The sequence below is a fragment of the Podarcis cretensis genome (assembly GCF_951804945.1).
Source record: "Podarcis cretensis genome assembly, chromosome: 6".
Classification (NCBI taxonomy): Eukaryota; Metazoa; Chordata; class Lepidosauria; order Squamata; family Lacertidae; genus Podarcis; species Podarcis cretensis.
The window spans coordinates 46,920,055-46,939,974 of NC_137175.1; the positions used below are offsets into that span (position 1 = coordinate 46,920,055).

General features: G+C 43.2%; 1 protein-coding gene across 2 annotated transcripts in view; it reads left to right on the forward strand.

The window, feature by feature from the left end:
• Positions 1–19,920, forward strand: part of GRM4 (glutamate metabotropic receptor 4) — a 300,197-nt gene that overhangs the window by 235,403 nt on the left and 44,874 nt on the right. For both annotated transcript variants that reach the window (XM_079980860.1, XM_079980861.1), the window contains exon 7: positions 1,488–1,688. In XM_079980860.1, coding sequence (XP_079836986.1) covers positions 1,488–1,688 — 201 coding nt within the window. The remainder of the gene's footprint in view (positions 1–1,487; positions 1,689–19,920) is intronic.

A 19,920-nucleotide genomic window follows, 5' to 3' on the forward strand; every position in this document is an offset into this window, starting at 1 on the left:
TGAGTCCAGTGCACTGAGACCTGCTTTCCAGGATTGGAAGGTCTCTGAAAGTGCTCCAGTCGCCTAGTCCAGTCGGGGCAGAACCATTTATTGAGCCCAGTCACTGACATCGGTTGACAGGACCCCAAGGGTAATCTAGTCCAACTGCCTGCAATGTGTGAATCTCAACTAGATCCATCATAACAGATGGCCTTCCAAGTTCTTTTTAAAAACCTTCAAGGAAGGATGGACTTTGTATGCCCTAGCAAAACAAATAAGAGGTTTGAGTACTCAGAGGCTAGAACAGCATGACGGGTTTTTCTGCAATCAAAGCTGGGGCATTTGTGTTCCTAGTGTGCTAATGTGAAACAGAGCAATTTAAGATGGAAAAATTGCGTAGGAAAGCTGTTACTAACAGGATGGAACACCACTACAAGCATTTTTCACACAGGAGGAGTAAATTACCTTCCAGTCTCCCTCTCCTGCTATTTATGAGAAGATGTGATTGTCGTTAATGTGGAAATATCATTATAAGTTTTACATTCACACTAGAAAACTATATGGGCAAAAACTGCAGGTCTTGCTCTTTCATTGAAAACAGTATACAGCACTTGCAGGGAACCCCAGGCCTGGGTGCCACAGGTGGCCCTCGCAGGCTTCTCCCCCTGCCTCTGGGACTCTCTTCAGGCCACACCTCCTCTCTGTGGGCCACACCCCTCTTTGGCCCTGTACCAAACCCTCCTTGGGAGCTTTTGCCTGGGTGGAGTATGTTCTTGAATTGTGATAATAAATGGAGAGGTGGGTGGGTATATGTAGGAAACATATGAATTTTACTTGGCTGGAATGTTGTAGCCACCTATATAAAGATATGAGTCACATATTTTGCTTCACTTTGATCTCTGTTCACCCATTACACCCACCACTGGTGTGTGCCCGTGTGAAGGTTATCCAGGAATGAATGCTCCCCCACTGGCAGATTGAAAGAGGCTCCCTATCCCTGATCTACAGGATCACTGAAATCATGGAATGGCATTGGTTACTTTGTGGCTTCTGTACTCCTTTTACTAATGAGACAGGGCCAGTCTAGCTTTGCTTCTAGATTTCCCACAGGTGTCTGGTTGGCTACTGTGAGAACAGAATGCTGGTCTGATCCAGTGGAGCTCTTGTAATGACAAGACTCAGCCCAACTCTTTGGCACTATGGAGGTATACACTGGGTGGGTTTTTCTTCTTATTTACTTTCATGTGCAACAAACCAAGTGAAACTGTTATGGTCTTCTAATATTTCTTAACATTCCTCCCCCCGTATCTCAGTACACATTTTCACCTCAGCATGAAAGAGTTCAGCGGAGACACTCCTTGCAAGTAGCAGGAGTCTTTTGAATCCTTTTCAGGAACTGAAATTCCACAGTGAATACTAGATTTCAAAGCAAATGGATAACCCTGTAAGTCTGCAGTTGCCCATGAAAGCATGTGATTGAACCCCACCCTTTGCCTTTTGTCTTCCAGATCGTGAGCGGATTGGCCAGGACTCTGCCTATGAGCAGGAAGGAAAGGTGCAGTTTGTTATCGATGCTGTCTATGCCATGGGCCATGCGCTTCACAACATGCACAAGAATTTGTGCCCTGGGAAGATTGGCCTCTGCCCCAAGATGGATCCAGTAGATGGTGCAGAGCTTCTCAAGTACATCCGTAGCGTCAATTTCTCAGGTCTGTCTCTCTGGGTGGGATAACCCTCAAGGCCATACAGCTGCTTGGGGCTTCTTGGGGCGTCAAACCATGCCTGGCTTAATATAAAACACTGACTGAATGTTTAAATGTTCCACTTGCAATGTTTTCTATGATTTTGCATCCCCCAGCCAAAGACTTCGTGTAAGATGTATTCCTACCTCCCCGTACTCTGAAAATAATACATCTTGAGATGCAGCAACAAGCGCACCAGGTTGAAATGGCGTTGGGTGTTTTATCTGTAATTGCTACTCTTCATTCACCACTTTTTTAATGGAGCATCTAATTAATGTTCTCATCAAACAGTTGTTTCCCTGTGTTTCTCCTGGCTTCTTCCATTTCGTTTGGGAGCCCAAACAAAAATCCGCCTTCTGGGGAAAAATAAAAAAGCAACAGCACAGTTGGTCCACTGGTGTAGATTACCTTTGTGCTGCCCATCTTTTGAAAAGAGACAGGTTTGATGTGTGCAGCAAGGTTTCAGACAATTGAACCCTGTTGGCATGTCTTTGCACACCTTTGAGTAATGTGTTTTAGCAATTACTTTATATTTAATTGGTTTTTTAATGTGCACTAAACAATGCAAAAACTCTTAAAAGAATTTTATGCAAATTCTGAAACTCCTTCTTCTCCTTCTCCTTCATATTATTAACACCATTTATCCCCTCTTGACCACATGGCTACATTGTTAAAGGCACGGAGCCTCTATAAAGGTGAAATGGGGGAACAGGCAACCCTACTTGTCAGATGATTGGTTTTTGGTTGCTTTGGGTCATGTCTATGAGATGGGAGTAGTTCTTCCTTGCCCTAGAGTGGTTATAAAGATCAGTAAATTATGGTACATGCAGTGCTTTTTTCTGGGGGTACGCAGGGGTACGCACACCCCTAAACATTTTGGGAATCTGAGTTTGGCCTCATTGAGGGGCAGTATTTCAATATGAGTAGGAAAATGAGAGTACCCCTAAACATTTTTTTTTTAGGAAAAAAAAACCACTGGGTACATGAATCATAGAATTGTGGAGTTGCAAAGAAGGGAGGTTATGTTTCTCTCTGTTTCTCATTTTTACTATCTTAAGTTCAGTTTTTCACATTTCCACATCAGTTTGCATTCAAAATAATTCTCATGAAACATCACCAGCATTTTACCTTTTTGTATGCAAGTTTACCCAACATAACATATTTTTGCAAGCAATTTTCCTCAATATAATGCATTGCTCTATGGTATTTTCATTAATATATACCAGGGGTCAGCAACCTTTTTCAGCCATGGGCTGGTCCACCATCCCTATGCCCCAGAGATGCATTTTAAATAAAAGGACACATTCTACTCATGTAAAAACATGCTGATTCCCGGACTGTCCGCAGGCTGGATTGAGAAGACAATTGGGCCTTAGGTTGCCTTCCCTTGATATATACATTTTATGCACACTTTCCCCATATGTATGCATTTTCATCCATGTTGGTTGGAGAACTGCACTGCAATAATTTGAAGATGTGTACATTTCAAAAGATAGGTAAGGCTCATTTTGCACATTTTGGAGGGAAATGTGGAATAGGTAGGTTCATGTTAAAATGCAAACCAAACTGAATTTCCCCCCATCCCTAACTTTAAGTCAGTTCATCCATCATGCATCATAGGAAAGATCAGCTTCTCTTTGTCCATTGCACATATTTTAGAATGTTGAATGGTTTCTTTTAGAACGTTGAATGGTTTCTTTAAATGTAAAGGTTCATCATTGTTCCACTCGATGTGTATGTCTTTAAGGGGCCAGAGAAAGGGCCAGAGCAAAATAACGAGACCCAGCTTTACAGCTGTGAAACATAGCAGGTGCTATTGTATTGATTAAGCTGTGTCAGCAATTGGGTGTAGTATATAAGGAGCAGCACCTAGCTCTCCCATTACCCTGGGGGATGGGTTGGTGGTTGGGTCTGGTTTGTTGTTGATGTATTTAGTGTATAAGGAGTTTTTGTTTTTGTTATTAAAACCTTATTTAAGTTATTTTTGAGTCTCTTTTTAATGCATGGTCTCCCCAGCAAGCTCTCTGCAGCGTTACTATACTGCAAATAGCCAACAGTGACCACCATATGTGGAGGGGAAATGTTTCCATGGAAGTTCATGACAAGTACATACAAATCTAGGGACCATGACTGGCCAAACCTCCCAGGGTCAGTTTTACTCATCATTTTCATCAATTTGCCTCTCTTCACACATATAGTGTTGGTTGCAACTAGAGATGTGAAAAAAGGAGAAAAAGGCAGAAAAATGGGGAGCCTCCCATCTCAGTTTTTTCTCCAGTTTTTCAGATTTTTCTGGGCTTCCACATCTCTAGTTGCAAACACACATGGTGGGAAAACTCAGCTCTCCCACAAAGAGGCTCAAGTGACTGAAAGAAATCGTCTAGATTGGGGTAGGAGCTTCTGATAAGGAGCTCCATGTGCAGAAGTGAAAGTGGAATCTGCATGTATCTGCATCTTGATAGCTGGGCAATTTTTTTAGCCCTCCCTTTATGAATTGACTGGGACGCGGGTGGCGCTGTGGGTTAAACCACAGAGCCTAGGACTTGCCGATCAGAAGGTCAGGGGTTCGAATCCCCGCAATGGGGTGAGCTCCCGTTGCTCGGTCCCTCCTCCTGCCAACCTAGCAATTCGAAAGCACATCAAAGTGCAAGTAGATAAATAGGTACCACTCCGGCGGGAAAGTAAACGGCGTTTCCGTGCGCTGCTCTGGTTCACCAGAAGCGGCTTAGTCATGCTGGCCACATGACCTGTAAGCTGTATGCTGGCTCCCTCAGCCAATAAAGCAAGATGAGTGCTGCAACCCCAGAGTCGGTCACGACTGGACCTAATGGTCAGGGGACCCTTTACCTTTACCTTTACCTTTACCTTTACCTTTACCTTTACCTTTACCTTTACCTTTACCTTTACCTTTACCTTTACTTTATATGAATTGACCAGGGAGCATGTGGCAAAAACAGACAAAAGCCGGCATCTCCTAAAGTCCCATCATAATTCTATGCACATGAACAATCTCCACTTGTTCCATTTCCTTATTCTCGTTCCACATTTTTGTTCCTTTCTTGTTAGACAATCTTCCCTTGCCCCTGATTAGTAATTCCTTTACATATTCTAGAAACTCATCACATCCTCACATTATATCTCTTTAATATACATTTTTCTGCTTCTGCCTCCTTATTACATCTATTTATCTCTGCTCTGCAATCTCCTCACAATCTGTCTCCTTTATTTATTCTTTCCCTATCTTCTTGTTTGATTTTCCTGCTTTTTAATGTTATTGGGATTTATTTGTGCAATTCATTTGATTTTGTTTCAAGATAAACTATTGAGGGAGGTGGGGGCACAGCAAAGAGTCTTGCTTTGAGGCAACTTGCTAAATCAGTGTAATTAAATATTTTATAGTATTTCTCATCTGGTCACATCCTTCTCTTGATAAATACAATCTGACTACATAAACCTTGCTTGTATGTTGGATTATCCATTTACAGCCAGGCAACTGGGTGTCTCCTATTACAGTAATTGGGCTTATCTTTGAAATTTAGCATGTTTTAAGAACTTCTTTAAGGGGAAGAGGCAATCTCATTTTTTCACTGCATGATCTCACCAGTGGTTCAGTCCCCACTCCACACTTTTGACATGGTGAAGAAAGGTCTTCTGGATGCTTTGTAAGCATTTGTAACTTACCAGTCTTTGGCAAATCCATGAATAGGGGGTAGGGCACCGCTACAACTTAGTGGCGTGTGGTCTCTGTATAGGTAAAAGGACTTGGGAGATTCCTTTCCCAAACAGATTGGAGAAGTCCATGGTGCTGAAAGAAGTAACCAAACTAGAACACGCCACTGGAGTCTGTGTCTGTAATATGAAGATTATATAGATGCCATTCACAAGTGTTAGTGAGCTCTATCATATTCTCCATCTACACTTTTTCAGTGGTTGTGTATTCCAAGCCCCATGAAGGTTTGGAATGAGCTATTGATCCACTGTGCAGAATCATAGAATCATAGAATCATAGAGTTGGAAGAGACCACAAGGGCCATCGAGTCCAACCCTCTGCCAACTAGGAAACACCATCAGAGCACTCCTGACATATGGTTGTCAAGCCTCTGCTTAAAGACCTCCAAAGAAGGAGACTCCACCACACTCCTTGGCAGCAAATTCCACTGTCGAACAGCTCTTACTGTCAGGAAGTTCTTCCTAATGTTTAGGTGGAATCTTCTTTCTTGTAGTTTGGATCCATTGCTCCGTGTCCGCTTCTCTGGAGCAGCAGAAAACATCCTCTATGTGACACCCCTTTATATATTTGAACATGGCTATCATATCACCCCTTAACCTCCTCTTCTCCAGGCTAAACATGCCCCGCTCCCTTAGCCGTTCCTCATAAGGCATCGTTTCCAGGCCTTTGACCATTTTGGTTGCCCTCCTCTGGACACGTTCCAGTTTGTCAGTGTCCTTCTTGAACTGTGGTGCCCAGAACTGGACACAGTACTCCAGGTGAGGTCTGACCAGAGCAGAATACAGTGGCACTATTACTTCCCTTGATCTAGATGCTATATTCCTATTGATGCAGCCCAGAATTGCATTGGCTTTTTTATTTTATGTTTTTAAAATAATATTTATTACTTTTAAACCTTACAAAAGAAAGAAGAAAAAGAAAAGAAGAAAAAGAAAAAGCAAAAGAAAGAAAAAACAATACATTACTTTTTTTTTTTTAATAAATGTTTATTAGCATTTCAATAATACACATAGACACACACAAAAAAGAAAAAATAACAGAAAATACAAAAATTTAGAAAAAGAAAACAATTACAAACAAATGAAATTTCAATTGCTTATTTTCATATAACTTCTTTCTTAGACCTCCTCTCCCCTCCCCTTCTTGTATTCCAGTTCAAATTATTAGTCCTGCAAATCCTTATTACTTAATTCTCAACCTTAAACTTAATAATTTTAACATACTGTAATTTTACTTTTCCTCATTCTTCCATAAAATTATTATTACATTCCTCATTTTCATTTCCTTTTAACCATTTTAGACACCAATTTTAGCTTATCTAATCTTAAACATCTTATACATCATTTCTTATTCTCTAACATATTTCTTAAAGTCAATATTTCCCTTCCATAGCTTTCCCAACTTCCATACAAATATCAAAACAAATTAAAAGTAAGTAATTAAAAATTCTGTACCCTTTGGATTATCAAACTCCAACCTCCCTTTCCCGGTTTAGTCCCCAATAAATGTTCATCAATCAATACTGTTTAACCTGGAGATCTCACGTCCGAGGCTCTCAAGTCACCCTCAGTTCCTCTCTGCCGGCCTCTTGGATAGTCCTTTAGGTTAAGCCCCAAGGCTCGACGGGGCTCTGACCCAACAAGATCCATGATTTTTCCAGTTGGCCCTCCATATTTAAGATTAATACTAATGAGGTGTTCCACTCTCAAATTTGCAATTTCCAACTCAGTCCAAACTTTCCACCTCAAGTTTTTATTCTCCTTTGTTGTCTGCATGCCAGGCCCCAAGCTGTAATTCTCCCTTGACATCTGCAAAATTACCAGTCCACCTTCCTTTTCCTCACAATCCACAGTCTCGTGACTCTCAAATTCCTCTTGTTGTTGATGTGTATAAACTTCCTGCCTCCACTCCCTGTCAGCTTCAGCAATGTTGTTTACTGCCAGGGCCAGGGTGTTCGCATTTGTAGTCAAAACATCTGTCTGATCTTGTAACTTTCCCAGGAGAGCCAGTATTTTGTTGAGTTTCGTCTGATTATTGCTTCTTTCAGCCATTTTTACAGTGTCTCTCAGTTTAAAAACCAGTCAGTAAGTTAATTTGTAGCTGCTCTCCCTTATTTTCTAGAAGTTGCAACAAATATAGCCAGCAGATGCAACAAAGACAAAGTTCCCTTTATCCTTTCCTTTTGACAGCTGTCAAAATCTTCAATAGTTCCTCAACAGGTTCTCTCACGGGGCGTCCCCGGGTTCTGGGGGGGGGTGAAACTTTAGCTCCAAACGTCAAGTTTATCCTCCGGTAAAGTTTATAGCGTCAAGCCGTGAAGTTTTTTTTTTTTTTTTAAAAAAAGTTCTCTCGACCTTAAGTTGCAAGCTCTTTGCGTTAGAATATCTACTCAAAGGGGGGGGCGACTTCCTTTTTGACCCTTCCCCGCTCGTTCCCAATTCAGGAAAAATTTGTTTAAAATCCAAATTCCATGTTTACTCACGGGTTCTTGTTTTTGAGTCCAAATGTTTCAAGGAAAAAGTCAGCGCTTCTCCGGCAATGGCATGCGGCTTCGCTCCGCAGAAGGAGCAATCGACTCACAGCACCGCGCCGTCCCCCGTCCCCGTTCCTGAGCCTTTAAAAAGGCTCCTTCGCGGTTTGGGGGGGCGCAAATGGTGCCCGCCGAGTCACCACGTTCACAGGCATCCACGCCTGTGATTTTTAAGGGTCCCCGCGTCGCCGGCGCGGACAAGACCCGATCCTGCGGAGCCGATTCCCTCCGGAGCTCGGAGGGAATCCGCCATTAATCGGCAGCGCTAACCCGGAAGTCTTAAAACAATACATTACAATATACACAACACAACATTAACACATTAAACTAAACAAAACAGAACAAAAACAGTTTAAAAACATACATCATACCATTTCAATGTCTTATCCTTCATTCCCTTGTTTCCTCGACCTCCTCTCACCTCCCTTTTTGTATTCCAATTCTATTAATTGTTTCAGCAATTCCTTTCCATCTTTCTCTAGTTTCTGTCTTATAATTATCTTGACTTATTTTAACCTTATTTTCCATTACTATAATACTTATTTATGCTTAACTCCTTATGACATTTCTACTAAAGCCATATAATTTCATTCCAACATTTTTCTAACACTCATTAATTTTACAATATTTCTATAAATAAACTTTAAACTTTTTCCAATCTTCTTCCACCGTCTCTTCTCCCTGGTCTCAGATTCTGCCAGTCATTTCCGTCAATTCCATATAGTCCATCAACCTGGTGATCTTCTGTCCGAGGCTCTTAACTCTTTTCCAAGTCCCTTCTGCATGTCTTCTTCATATTTATACATGCACTTTACTTTGTCTTCTGCTGATCTTGTTCTTAATTTCCTTCCTTTGATGCTGAAGAGTAGATCTCGGGGAAGCTCTGACCTAGCAATGTTTTTATTCCTTCTCGACAGGTCAGCCAAATCTCCGTAGTTAAAACTAAAATCCAAAAGATATTTCAGGACGTGTTTCAAAATTCCTCCAAATCTGAAGGTCCCCACAACTCCAATCTCCTCCTGACCCAGGTCCAGGTCCCAAAGGTCAGTAAATCCCTGCATGAGGGGATCTATCCAACTTTCCTTCTCCAGTCCAAGCAGGGCTCCAATCCTCAAAATCTGACTTTTTCTGAATTCACACATAGAAGGCAACAACTTATAATCATCAAATTGCCTCTGTAAAACTGGGGCTCTCTCCCTCTCCACTTGTATTACTTTAGGTTCAGCAACAACAACTTTCTCCCTCGCGTTCTCCACAGTTTGCCATATCAAAATAGATTCCTGTATCGATTCCTGAATAGTTTCTGCATAGATATTCACTTTATGTCCAAAATTAGTCACTTTTTGACCCAAATTGTCAATTTTAATAGTCATCACGTCCATCTTCTTGTGGAGCTGTTCCAATGAATCACTTATCTTACAAAATGCAGTCACTAAGGCTTCTTCTGTCAACATTCTTAAACAATCCAAGGTCAATCCCTGGTTCTCACAATTTTTTATCTTGCAGCTGGAAATCCCCCCAGATCAACTCCTATAACAGCTTCAAAGGCTCCCTCTAGAGTGAAACAATTTCTATTTGTATCAATCCTTTTAGGCACAGTTCAAGCAATAAAATGTTATTTCAATTTTCAGTTACTTTTACTCCTTTTTAAACGCAGAAGGAGACAATGGAAACAATGTATTTCTCTTATTTAACTAGCTGTCAACAACAATGAACTTTCCCAAAACGTCGGTCTTGCTAGCAGCCCGTTTCCAGGTTCAGAGCGGTGGTAATTTGACTTTCTCCCCTCTCTCCTCCAGGCTTAGGTAAAGGTAAAGGTACCCCTGCCCGTACGGGCCAGTCTTGACAGACTCTGGGGTTGTGCGCCCATCTCACTTAAGAGGCCAGGGGCCAGCGCTGTCCGGAGACACTTCCGGGTCACGTGGCCAGCGTGACATCGCTGCTCTGGCCAGAGCCAGAGCCAGAGCCAGAGCCGCACACGGAAACGCCGTTTACCTTCCCGCTGGTAAGCGGTCCCTATTTATCTACTTGCACCCGGAGGTGCTTTCGAACTGCTAGGTTGGCAGGCGCTGGGACCGAGCAGCGGGAGCGCACCCCGCCGCAGGGATTCGAACCGCCGACCTTTCGATCGGCAAGCCCTAGGCGCTGAGGCTTTAACCCACAGCGCCACCTGCGTCCCCCTCCTCCAGGCTTACGCGATCCAAAATTTCCCCCCTCTTCTCCTGCTTCCAAGGGGGGTTTAATGATTTTAGCCGATGGAAGTTTAATCCTTTACAGAGGACTTTCCAAGACTTTAGCTTACAAGCTCTTTGCTTCAATCTATTTATAAAAGGGGAAGGCAGACTTCCTGTTTAGAGCCTCCCCATTTCGGTGCCAAATTAAGACGTTTAAGAATCCAATTGTCCACAGGAAAAAGTCAGCATTCTCCGGCAACAGCAATGCGGCTTCACTCCATGAAAAAAGAAATCAATTTGAAGCACCGCGCCGCTCACCCCACGTCACTCCGGATCCCCAAAACCGGCTCTCCCCGTGAGTAGGGGAGGCGCAAAAGGTGCCAGCCGAATCCCATGTTCACAGGCTTCTTCTGCCTGTGATTTTAGTGGGTCTTGCCTTCGCCGTGGCGGCCAGACCCTAATTTCCACGGAGCGAATTCCTCCTGATCAGAGGAATTCCGCCATTGCCGGAGGCGCCAACCCGGAAGTCCTGAATTGCATTGGCTTTTTTAGCTGCCGCGTCACACTGTTGGCTCATGGCAAGTTTGTGGTCAACCAAGACTCCTAGATCCTTTTCACATGCACTGCTCTCAAGCCAGGTGTCACCCATCTTGTATTTGTGCCTCTCATTTTTTTTGCCCAAGTGCAATACTTTACATTTCTCCCTGCTAAAATTCATCTTGTTTGTTTGGCCCAGTTCTCTAATCTGTCAAGGTCATTTTGAAGTGTGATCCTGTCCTCTGGGATGTTAGCCACCCCTCCCAGTTTGGTGTCATCTGCAAATTTGATCAGGATGCCCTTGAGTCCATCATCCAAGTCGTTGATAAAGATGTTGAATGAGACCGGGCCCAAGACAGAACCCTGTGGCACCCCACTAGTCACTCTTCTCCAGGATGAAGAGGAACCATTGATGAGCACCCTTTGGGTTCGTTCAGTCAGCCAGTTACAAATCCATTGAGTGGTAGCCTAGTCAAGACCGCATTTTACCAGCTTCTTTACAAGAATATCATGGGGCACCTTGTCAAATGCCTTGCTGAAATCAAGGTAGGCTACATCCACTGCGTTCCCTTCATCTACCAGGCTTGTAATTCTGTCAAAAAACGAGATTAGGTTAGTCTGACATGACTTATTTTTCAGAAATCCATGCTGACTATTGGTGATCACAGCATTCCTTTCTAGGTGCTCACAGACTGTTTGCTTAATGATCTGCTCCAGAATTTTCCCTGGTATTGATGTCAGACTGACTGGGCGGTAATTATTTGGGTCCTCTCTTTCCCCCTTTTTGAAAATAGGGACAACATTTGCCCTCCTCCAGTCTGCCGGGACTTCGCCTGTTCTCCAGGAATTCTCAAAGATGACTGCCAGTGGTTCTGAGATCACATCTGCCAGTTCTTTTAATACTCTTGGATGCAGTTCAGCTGGCCCTGGAGACTTGAATACATCTAAACTAGCCAAGTATTCTTGTACTATCTCCTTAGTTATTCTGGGCTGTGTTTCCTCTGCTGAATCATTTGCTCCAAATTCTTCAGGTCGGGCATTGTTTTCTTTATCGGAGAAGACTGAGGCAAAGAAGGCATTGAGGAGTTCAGCCCTTTCTGTGTCCCCTGTTTACATTTCACCATCTTCTCCTCTGAGTGACCCCACTGTTTCTTTGTTCTTCCTTTTGCTACGAACATACCCATAAAAGCCTTTTTTGTTGCTTTTAACCTCTCTAGAAAGCCTGAGTTCATTCTGTGCTTTAGCTTTTCTGACTTTGTGTCTACATGTGCTGGCTTTTTGTTTGAATTCCTCTTTGGTGGTTTTCCCCCTTTTCCATTTTTTGTACACATCCTTTTTTAATCTTAACTCAGTTAAAAGTTCTTTAGATAGCCACCCTGGCTTCTTTAGGCACCTTCCATGTTTCCGTCTCATTGGTATTGCCTGAAGTTGTGCTTTTACTATCTCCCTCTTAACAAACTCCCAGCCATCATGAACTCCCTTTCCTTTTAGTATTACTGTCCATGGGATCTCACCCAGCACTTCCCTAAGTTTTATGAAGTTGGCTTTCTTAAAGTCAAGAAATTGAGTCCTAGTATGCTTGGCTGCTCTTTTCCGCTGTATAGTAAACTTCAGAAGAGCATGATCACTCGCGCCTAATGATCCTTCCACTTCTACCCCACTAACCAGGTCATCAACATTGGTTAGGACCAGATCTAAAATGGTTGTTCCTCTTGTTGCTTCTCCCACTTTCTGGACAATGAAGTTGTCTGCAAGGCCAGTGAGGAATCTGTTTGACCTTATGCTCTTGGCTGAGTTTGACATCCAACAAATATCCTGGTAATTGAAGTCCCCCATTACTACTATCTCCCTTCCTTTTGCATGCTTGGCCATCTGTTCCAGGAAGGCATCATCTATGTCCTCCGTTTGGCTTGGGGATCTATAGTAAACTCCCACAATGAGGTCACTGTTATTCTTCTCCCTTAATTTTGACCCAAATGCTCTCACTTTGGCTTTGAGGTTCTAAATCTTGGATCTCTTCACAGGTATACACATCCCTGACATATAATGCCACTCCTCCTCCTTTCTTGTCTGGTCTGTTTCTCTGAAATAGATTGTATCCCTCCATTATTACACTCCAGTCGTGGGACTTATCCCACCAGGTTTCAGTGATGCCTATTATGTCATATTTAGTTTGCTGTACCAAGAGCTCAAGCTCACCTTGTTTATTTCCCATGCTTTGCGCATTAGTGTACAGACATTGAAGTCCATTAATCATTCCCCCCCCCCCGTCTCTTATTTAAGGATTTTTTCCTCCCACCACTAGGTCTGTGTGCTGTTTGCTCCATTTGGTCTATGACATTTGGATGATCATCTTCATCAATTGATAGACTCCTACCTTCAGGAGCACTGTCTCCCTCCCCCACATTAGTCAGAAGTCCTTCCTTCTACTTCTCTCTGCTCATCGTCCTTTCCCTTATTTGGTGGCAAAATGAATTATTCCCCATTCCATTCTGGGGAGAAGGGCTCCGGTAGAGGAGAAGAAAACAGGTGATGAAGGAGCAGTTGGATTCTGATCCTGTTGAAAACCTACTAGGATAGAACTTTGTCACTTCCCATTTATGTATTGTCCCACAGTGAGAGAAGGAAGTTGAAAAGCTTAGGTATTTGCATCCTAGTTTCTTTTAGACCAGGAATGGGAAAATGTGTGGTCCTCCAGAAGCTGGTGAACTACACCTTTCATCATCTCTGACCATGCTGGCTGGGGCTGATGGAGCTGGAGTCTTAACTAGAGGGCCACAGGTCCCCCTCTTTTAGAGCTTTCTGCCTCTGTTTTTAGAATTAAACAAGTAATCAATCTATTCAGTGCAATCATAAGACTGGAGTAGCCTCTATTTGTATCACTCTACCATGTGCATGTATGCAAGCACAGGGCAAAGAGATAGAAATCTTAAACAGAGCCAAAGGGGGTGAGCAAATGTACTGTCCGCAGCATCTGCCCACACATTTCTGGGCACTGAGCAGCTGGTGTGAATGCCCAATCAGGCGCTGATTGCTCTTGTGTTTAAGGGCTGCATCTCACTCCCACCCACTCTCCCTCCTAGGTTGCATCCCTCAGTGCTCCTCTGTGGCTGTCCCCTGTGCACATGAGTGGCAGGGATGTCAATGCTGATCACTCACTGTGCACATCAAGTGTAATGAGCAGTCTGTAAAGGCATCCAGAGCAGGGCTGGGAAAGCCAGCCATCCTGACTCTCAGCTTGCCTTTTAGCCTGCTTGGATCTGTGTAAGACTCCAGGTGTTGTTGTGGTGAGCAGGTCAGCCTAACAGAGCTTAGAGAGAGCAGCTGACATCCCCTTCTGTTTGCTCAGGCATTTTTCTGTGGACCATAGTTTTCAGCAGAAAGACTTTTACTAAATACAACATCTGTTCCTTGAAAGCTGCAGTAGTAGTGCAGACCAGCACTCCTCCACCTGTGACCACATGCCAATCTCATTGCAGGAATGGTAGTAGTGAGAATATTGAGCATAAACAGCAGTCCAGCTTTGGAACCCATAGATCAGTTTTCAAAAGTTTGATATGCACTGCAGCACTAAGTGTTATTATTCATTATTATTATTGCACTATCCGTGTTAATGGCCTTTTATTAAATATAAAAGCATACACTTCTATACAAAGCAACTTTCAGTCTAAAATGTGACACTGTGGAGATGACAGAGAAAGGTGAGGGGAAAGGAGGCACGGCTAAAGTGGTTATCTCCATGGTGTGAAAAGCTCCACTTTCTAATCCTTGCAGATGAAACCTCTATTTAAAGGATAGCTTCAGGGATCAGTTCAAAGGCTGGCAGCCCCAAACAGGACTGTACAATGTGTGACCTCCAGACTGAATACAGCATGCCCCTACACCATGTAGTAATGCTCACTAGATGCTTGAGAACCCACCTCATTTAGAGTCATGCAACAACAACAACAACAGAAGATCTAACAACAAAGAATCTTGTGGCACCTTGAAGACTAATCTGTTTATAAATGGTTTATTCTATAATGGTCTAGCCCTGTTGAAACTGGGCATGTAGTTGGTGCACCACTGATGTGCTGCCATACATGGTTAGTGAAATGCTTTCAATTTGATGGGTTGCACACACCACATACAGTATACAAAGGCAGCTGCGTAGTAATTACAAAAAGACCTAACCTGGCCTGATCCACACATCCACCCAGTCCACCTGGACCCTGGGAAGCTGAGGTCCTGCTGTTACAATGAGAGGAGCAAACAGGACAGGGCTGCTGAACCATGCCATTCCTTCCTCCATTTCCTTGCTCCATCCACCTTTCTTCATTTCCATCTCTCACACTGGAAGCAAGTGAGGAATGGAGAAATCTGACTATGAGGGAAGGTGGCAATCTAAGGTGTCTGGATGCGAAAGAAGGCAGGGGTTCTGCACCTTTAACCATTCTGCACAAGCAGGAATTTCAGCAAGAGGAGCTTCATGCAAGCTGCACCTGTTGAAATGCCCTGCAAAGGTTCAGAAGCCCTGCCCCCCTTTTTACATCTGGACACTGGGGCTTCCATGCTTCTTTTCTTGTTAGACTCCCACCCCTCACTTCATATGCGAAAGAGCTGGCTGTCTAAAAAGATATTTGTCTTTTATTGTTACCCCTGCTGCCCTGCATTCGTGGTTTTAAAAGCAGTTCAACCTAAAGAAACAAGTGGAGTTTCGTTATCTCCATGCAAAGAAAAACAACAACACCTTTTGAACTTGTCTCCATGGCTGGGTCCTTTAATGGAGGCTTGATCTTCAGGAATTAGCAAGTGAAGCTTTTCATAGCAGAGAGATAAACATTGCCACCTGCTAATTGCTCAGATAAAATTTCTGGTAAAAGCACACAATCCCTGGTTCAAAAGCTGACCACCCAGCCTGCTGTATATAGAGCTGGGATGAAAAGTTCACCCAAGCAATTTTTGCCAAAGCCCCCAAATAAAACAGAAGAACCTTCCTCCAAGATTGGATTATTTGGGAGGGAAGGGGGTCAAGCTAAAAAGTGTTCGTGTTGCTTTAAATACCAGGTGGTTGAGTGTTTTCCTCCTTTCCCCCTGCTTTTATAAAACCTTTTATAAAATCCTTGCTGCCATTGTGGAGAGAGGCTTGGCTGATCTAGCCGCATTCCTGGGACTCAATGCCTCTGGGAACAATGTGGTGGAGCAGCCAAGCCATCATGTGAAATGACAACAAGGCTTTTGTTGTCATTTTTCTTTTTAAGAAAGATGAAAGCTTTGCCCAGTTTGTATTTCAGGTGAGATGGAAATTCAACTGCCCCCTGAAAGTCACACAATATTCCCCCTATTTCGCTGGGGATATACGGTCCTGTGAAAGTGGAGGGGGTTATGGAGCCCAGCACTTGTATATACTCAATATTCTCCCTGCTACCGCTCCTGAAGTGAGGTTGGCAAGCTTCACTTAACTTCATTGTGTCAGGGCATTGGAGCAGTACCAGAAGAAGGCTCGCTGATATTGAATAACAGCAGGAGTGGCTGGTAGAAGGGAGGGCAAAATGCAGGGAGCCTAACAGTAGGGTGAGCCAAAGGTAGGCAGAGCCAACAAATCCTAGCTTTGTCCCCATCCTTTGCCCTGCTGAACTTTACAAGGGACAACAAAGAGACAAATGAGGGAGGAGCTGATGGGCAGAGCCACCCCTGGACTGGTTGAAAGTAAGAAGACAGGCAGGTGAGGGCTGACTGAGGACACATGAGACTGGGGTGGCCCTGCCCCATTGGCCCAAATAGATCAGCCTCCACTGAATACCAGTTGCTGGAAGCTACAGGTGGGGATAATGCTGTTGCACTCAGGTTCTGCTTGTGGGCATCTAGTCGATGCTGGTCCAGCAAGACTCTGCTTATGTTCTTAATTGTCTCCAGTGACTATTGAGATCTCAGCGATCTAGAGCACAGGGGGTCTTGACTGCAGCACATTTCTTCAGGTTTGTGGGGACAGGATCTAGTCTCCTGGGAGTGGAGGCACATTGCAAGGTGCGGGAAGGAAGCTCCGTTAGGTATGTCTTGCAGAATCCGTTTCAGCACCAGCCTGCACCGAGCCTCCTTCCAGCCCCGGCTTTCAGCTCTTTGATTTCATGACATGCACGTTCACCCGACTCTATATAAATGTGTTGTTATTTTCTGTCTCAAGCTCTCTGGTTGAATACTGAGAGGGGATTACCGCTCTCGGTGAATGAATGATGTAGCCTCATGATGTACTGTCACTATGTATGGATTCATTGCTCAATGGCTTAGGGAAGAAGAATATGCCTGGACATCCAGCAGGGGTGTAACAATATGCAGGAAGATCCAGAGAGGGAGGGAGGCCTGTGTGATGTCCTTTGGAGCGTGCTTTATGTACATAATGGAACTGATTGGGTGAATGACAAGCAAAAAGAAAGTGTCCTTTTCTTTGTCCCTTATGCAGTCTGATTCCTTATATAACCCACAGGAAACTTGCACCCCCTTCCCCCGCTTTTCTTCCTCCCTCCCCTCACTCTCTCTCTGCTCTGGTGCCTACGAGAAATTTGACCACATTCACACAGTTGGTGGCAAACAATTTAATTGATAAAACACAATTGTAAATTTATGCTCTCTGGGCCTTTTCATTTTATATTCAAATTACAAACTTGTTTGGCAAGGCACTTCCAAGTGTTTTTTTCTCTGTGTGTCACCTAACAGCATATTTGGGTCTCCGTTATGATTTTTGTGCCATTCATGAATGCTGTTAACGCAGGAGGGAATTTGGGAAATGGATCAAATGGGCTCCATGTGCAGGCTTGGTGCAGAGGAGGAATCCTTTTCAAATGGAATTAAACATAGGATTGGACTTTTCCAGTAGTCTGATTGAGCTTTGTCCGAAATTGGACCATGTATTTTGGGATTAGTTTTTAAATAAATGAATGAATGAATAAGCCTAATTATATGCAAAATTAGCCATCTTTGTCAGCCTTAGTCAGCCCCGCCTGCCTGTCTTCTTACTCACAACCGGTCCTTAGGAAAGATCCACAACATCCATTTAAAGCACCTTCAATGCACATTTAAAGCACATGATTTCCTTCAAAATTTATGGGAACTTCCGGGTTAGCGCCTCCGGCAATGGCGGAGCTCCTCCGATCGGGAGGAACTTGCTCCGTGGAAAGTAGGGTCTGAACTGCCACGGCAAAGGCGGAGACCCACTGAAATCACAGGCAGAAGAAGCCTGTGAACTTGGGATTCAGCTGGCACCTTTCGCGCCTCCCCTACACGCGGGGAAACCCTGTTTTGGGGATCCGGAGCAACGTGGGGTGAGCGGCGCGGTGCTTTGAATTGACTGCTTCTTTCACGGAGTGAAGCCGCATTGCTGCTGCCGGAGAGCGCTGACTTTTTCCTGTGGACAATTGGACTTTAAACAACAACCTGTGAGTAGTACGGAAAATTGGATCTTTAAATACCTTAATTTGGCATCGAGCGGGGAAGGTTCAAAATAGGAAATCTGCCTTCCCCTTTTGTAAATAGACTGAAGCAAAGAGCTTACAAATTAAGGTCTTGGAAAGCCTTATGTAAAGGATTAAACTTCCATTGATTGAAATTATTAGACCCCCCTTGGAAGCAGGAGAAGAGGGGGGAAATTTTGGACCATGTATCCTGCAGGAGAGAGTGATTAGAATTAAATTGCCACTGCTCTGAACCTGGGAACGGACTGACAGTGATTGACGTTTTGGGAGAGTTCATTGACAGCGAAGCGAACGGATGCTGACAGTCAGTTGAATAAGAGAAATATATTGTTTCCATTGTCCGCTTCTGCATTTAAAAGGGAGGAAAAGTAACTGAAAATTGAAACCAACTTTACTTTTTGAACTTTCTTTGAAAGGATTGATACAAGTGGAGACTGTTCCCCTCTAGAGGGAGCTTTTGAAACTGTTACAAGAGTGGAGCTGGGAAATCTCCAGCTGCTTGATAAGAAGTGTGGGAACTAGAGATTGACCTTGGACATTCGAGATATCGACAGGAGAAGACTTAGTAACTGCATTTTGCAAGATAAACTATTTGTTGGAACAGCTTCATAAAAAAATGGATGTTATGACTACTAAAACTGACATTTTGGGACCAAAAGTGAGCACCAATACAGAAATTATTCAGGATTTGGCACAGGAATCTATTTTAACAGGACAAATTGTTGAAAAGGAGAAGGAGAAAGTTACTGTTGTCAAACCTAAAGCAATACAAGGGGGAGCCTTAGTCTTACAGAGGCAAATTGAAGACTATAAGTTGAGGCCCTTTATGATTGAAACTAGAAAAAGTCAGACTCTGAAGATCGGAGCCCGGCCTGGACTGGAAAAGGAAAGTTGGAAAGATCCCTCTATGCAGGGATTAACTGACTTTTGGAATATGGACTTGGGTTAGGAGGAGCTTGGAGCTTGGGGGGCCTTTGGAGTTGGAGGAATTTTGAAATATGCCCTGAAATACTTTATGGATCCTAGCTTTAATTGTGAAAATTTGGCTGACCTGTCGAGAGGGAGTGGAGGTGTCGTTGGATTGGAGTTTCCTCAAGATCTGCTCTTTAGCATCAAAGAATATGAAGAAGAACTGCAGAAGGGATGTGGAAAAGAGTTAAGAGCCTCGGACATAAGATCTCCAGGTTGATGGACTGTATGGAGTAGACAGAAGTGTCTGGCAGAGCCCGAGACCAGGGAGAGGAGATGGTGGAAGAAGATTGGAAGATTTAAAGTCTATATATAGAAATATTGTAAAATTAATGAGTGACAGGAAAATGTTGGAATGAATTTTTATGGCCTTAGTAGAAATGCTATAAGGAGTTAAGCTTAAATAAGTATACTAATTTTAATGGAAATAAGATTAAAAATAGGTTAAGATATTTATATGATAGAAAATGGAGAAAGATGGAAAGGAATTGCTGAAACAATTAATGGAAGTGGAATACAAAGAGGGAGGTGAGAGGAGGTCGATGATATAAGGGAATAAAAGTTAGAATATGGAAAAGGTATGATGTATGTTTTTAAATTGTTTTTATTTTGTTTTGTTTTGTTCATTGTGTTAGATAATGTGTTAAGGTTTACATATTGCATTGTATTGTTTTATTTTTTCTTGATCTTCTTGTTTTTTCTCTCTTGTCTCTTTTTCCTTTTTAAAAAGTAATAAATATTATTATTTTTTAAAAAACAAAATTTCTTGGAACTGCAGTTTTCCCCTCACCCAGCTACAATTCCTAGCACC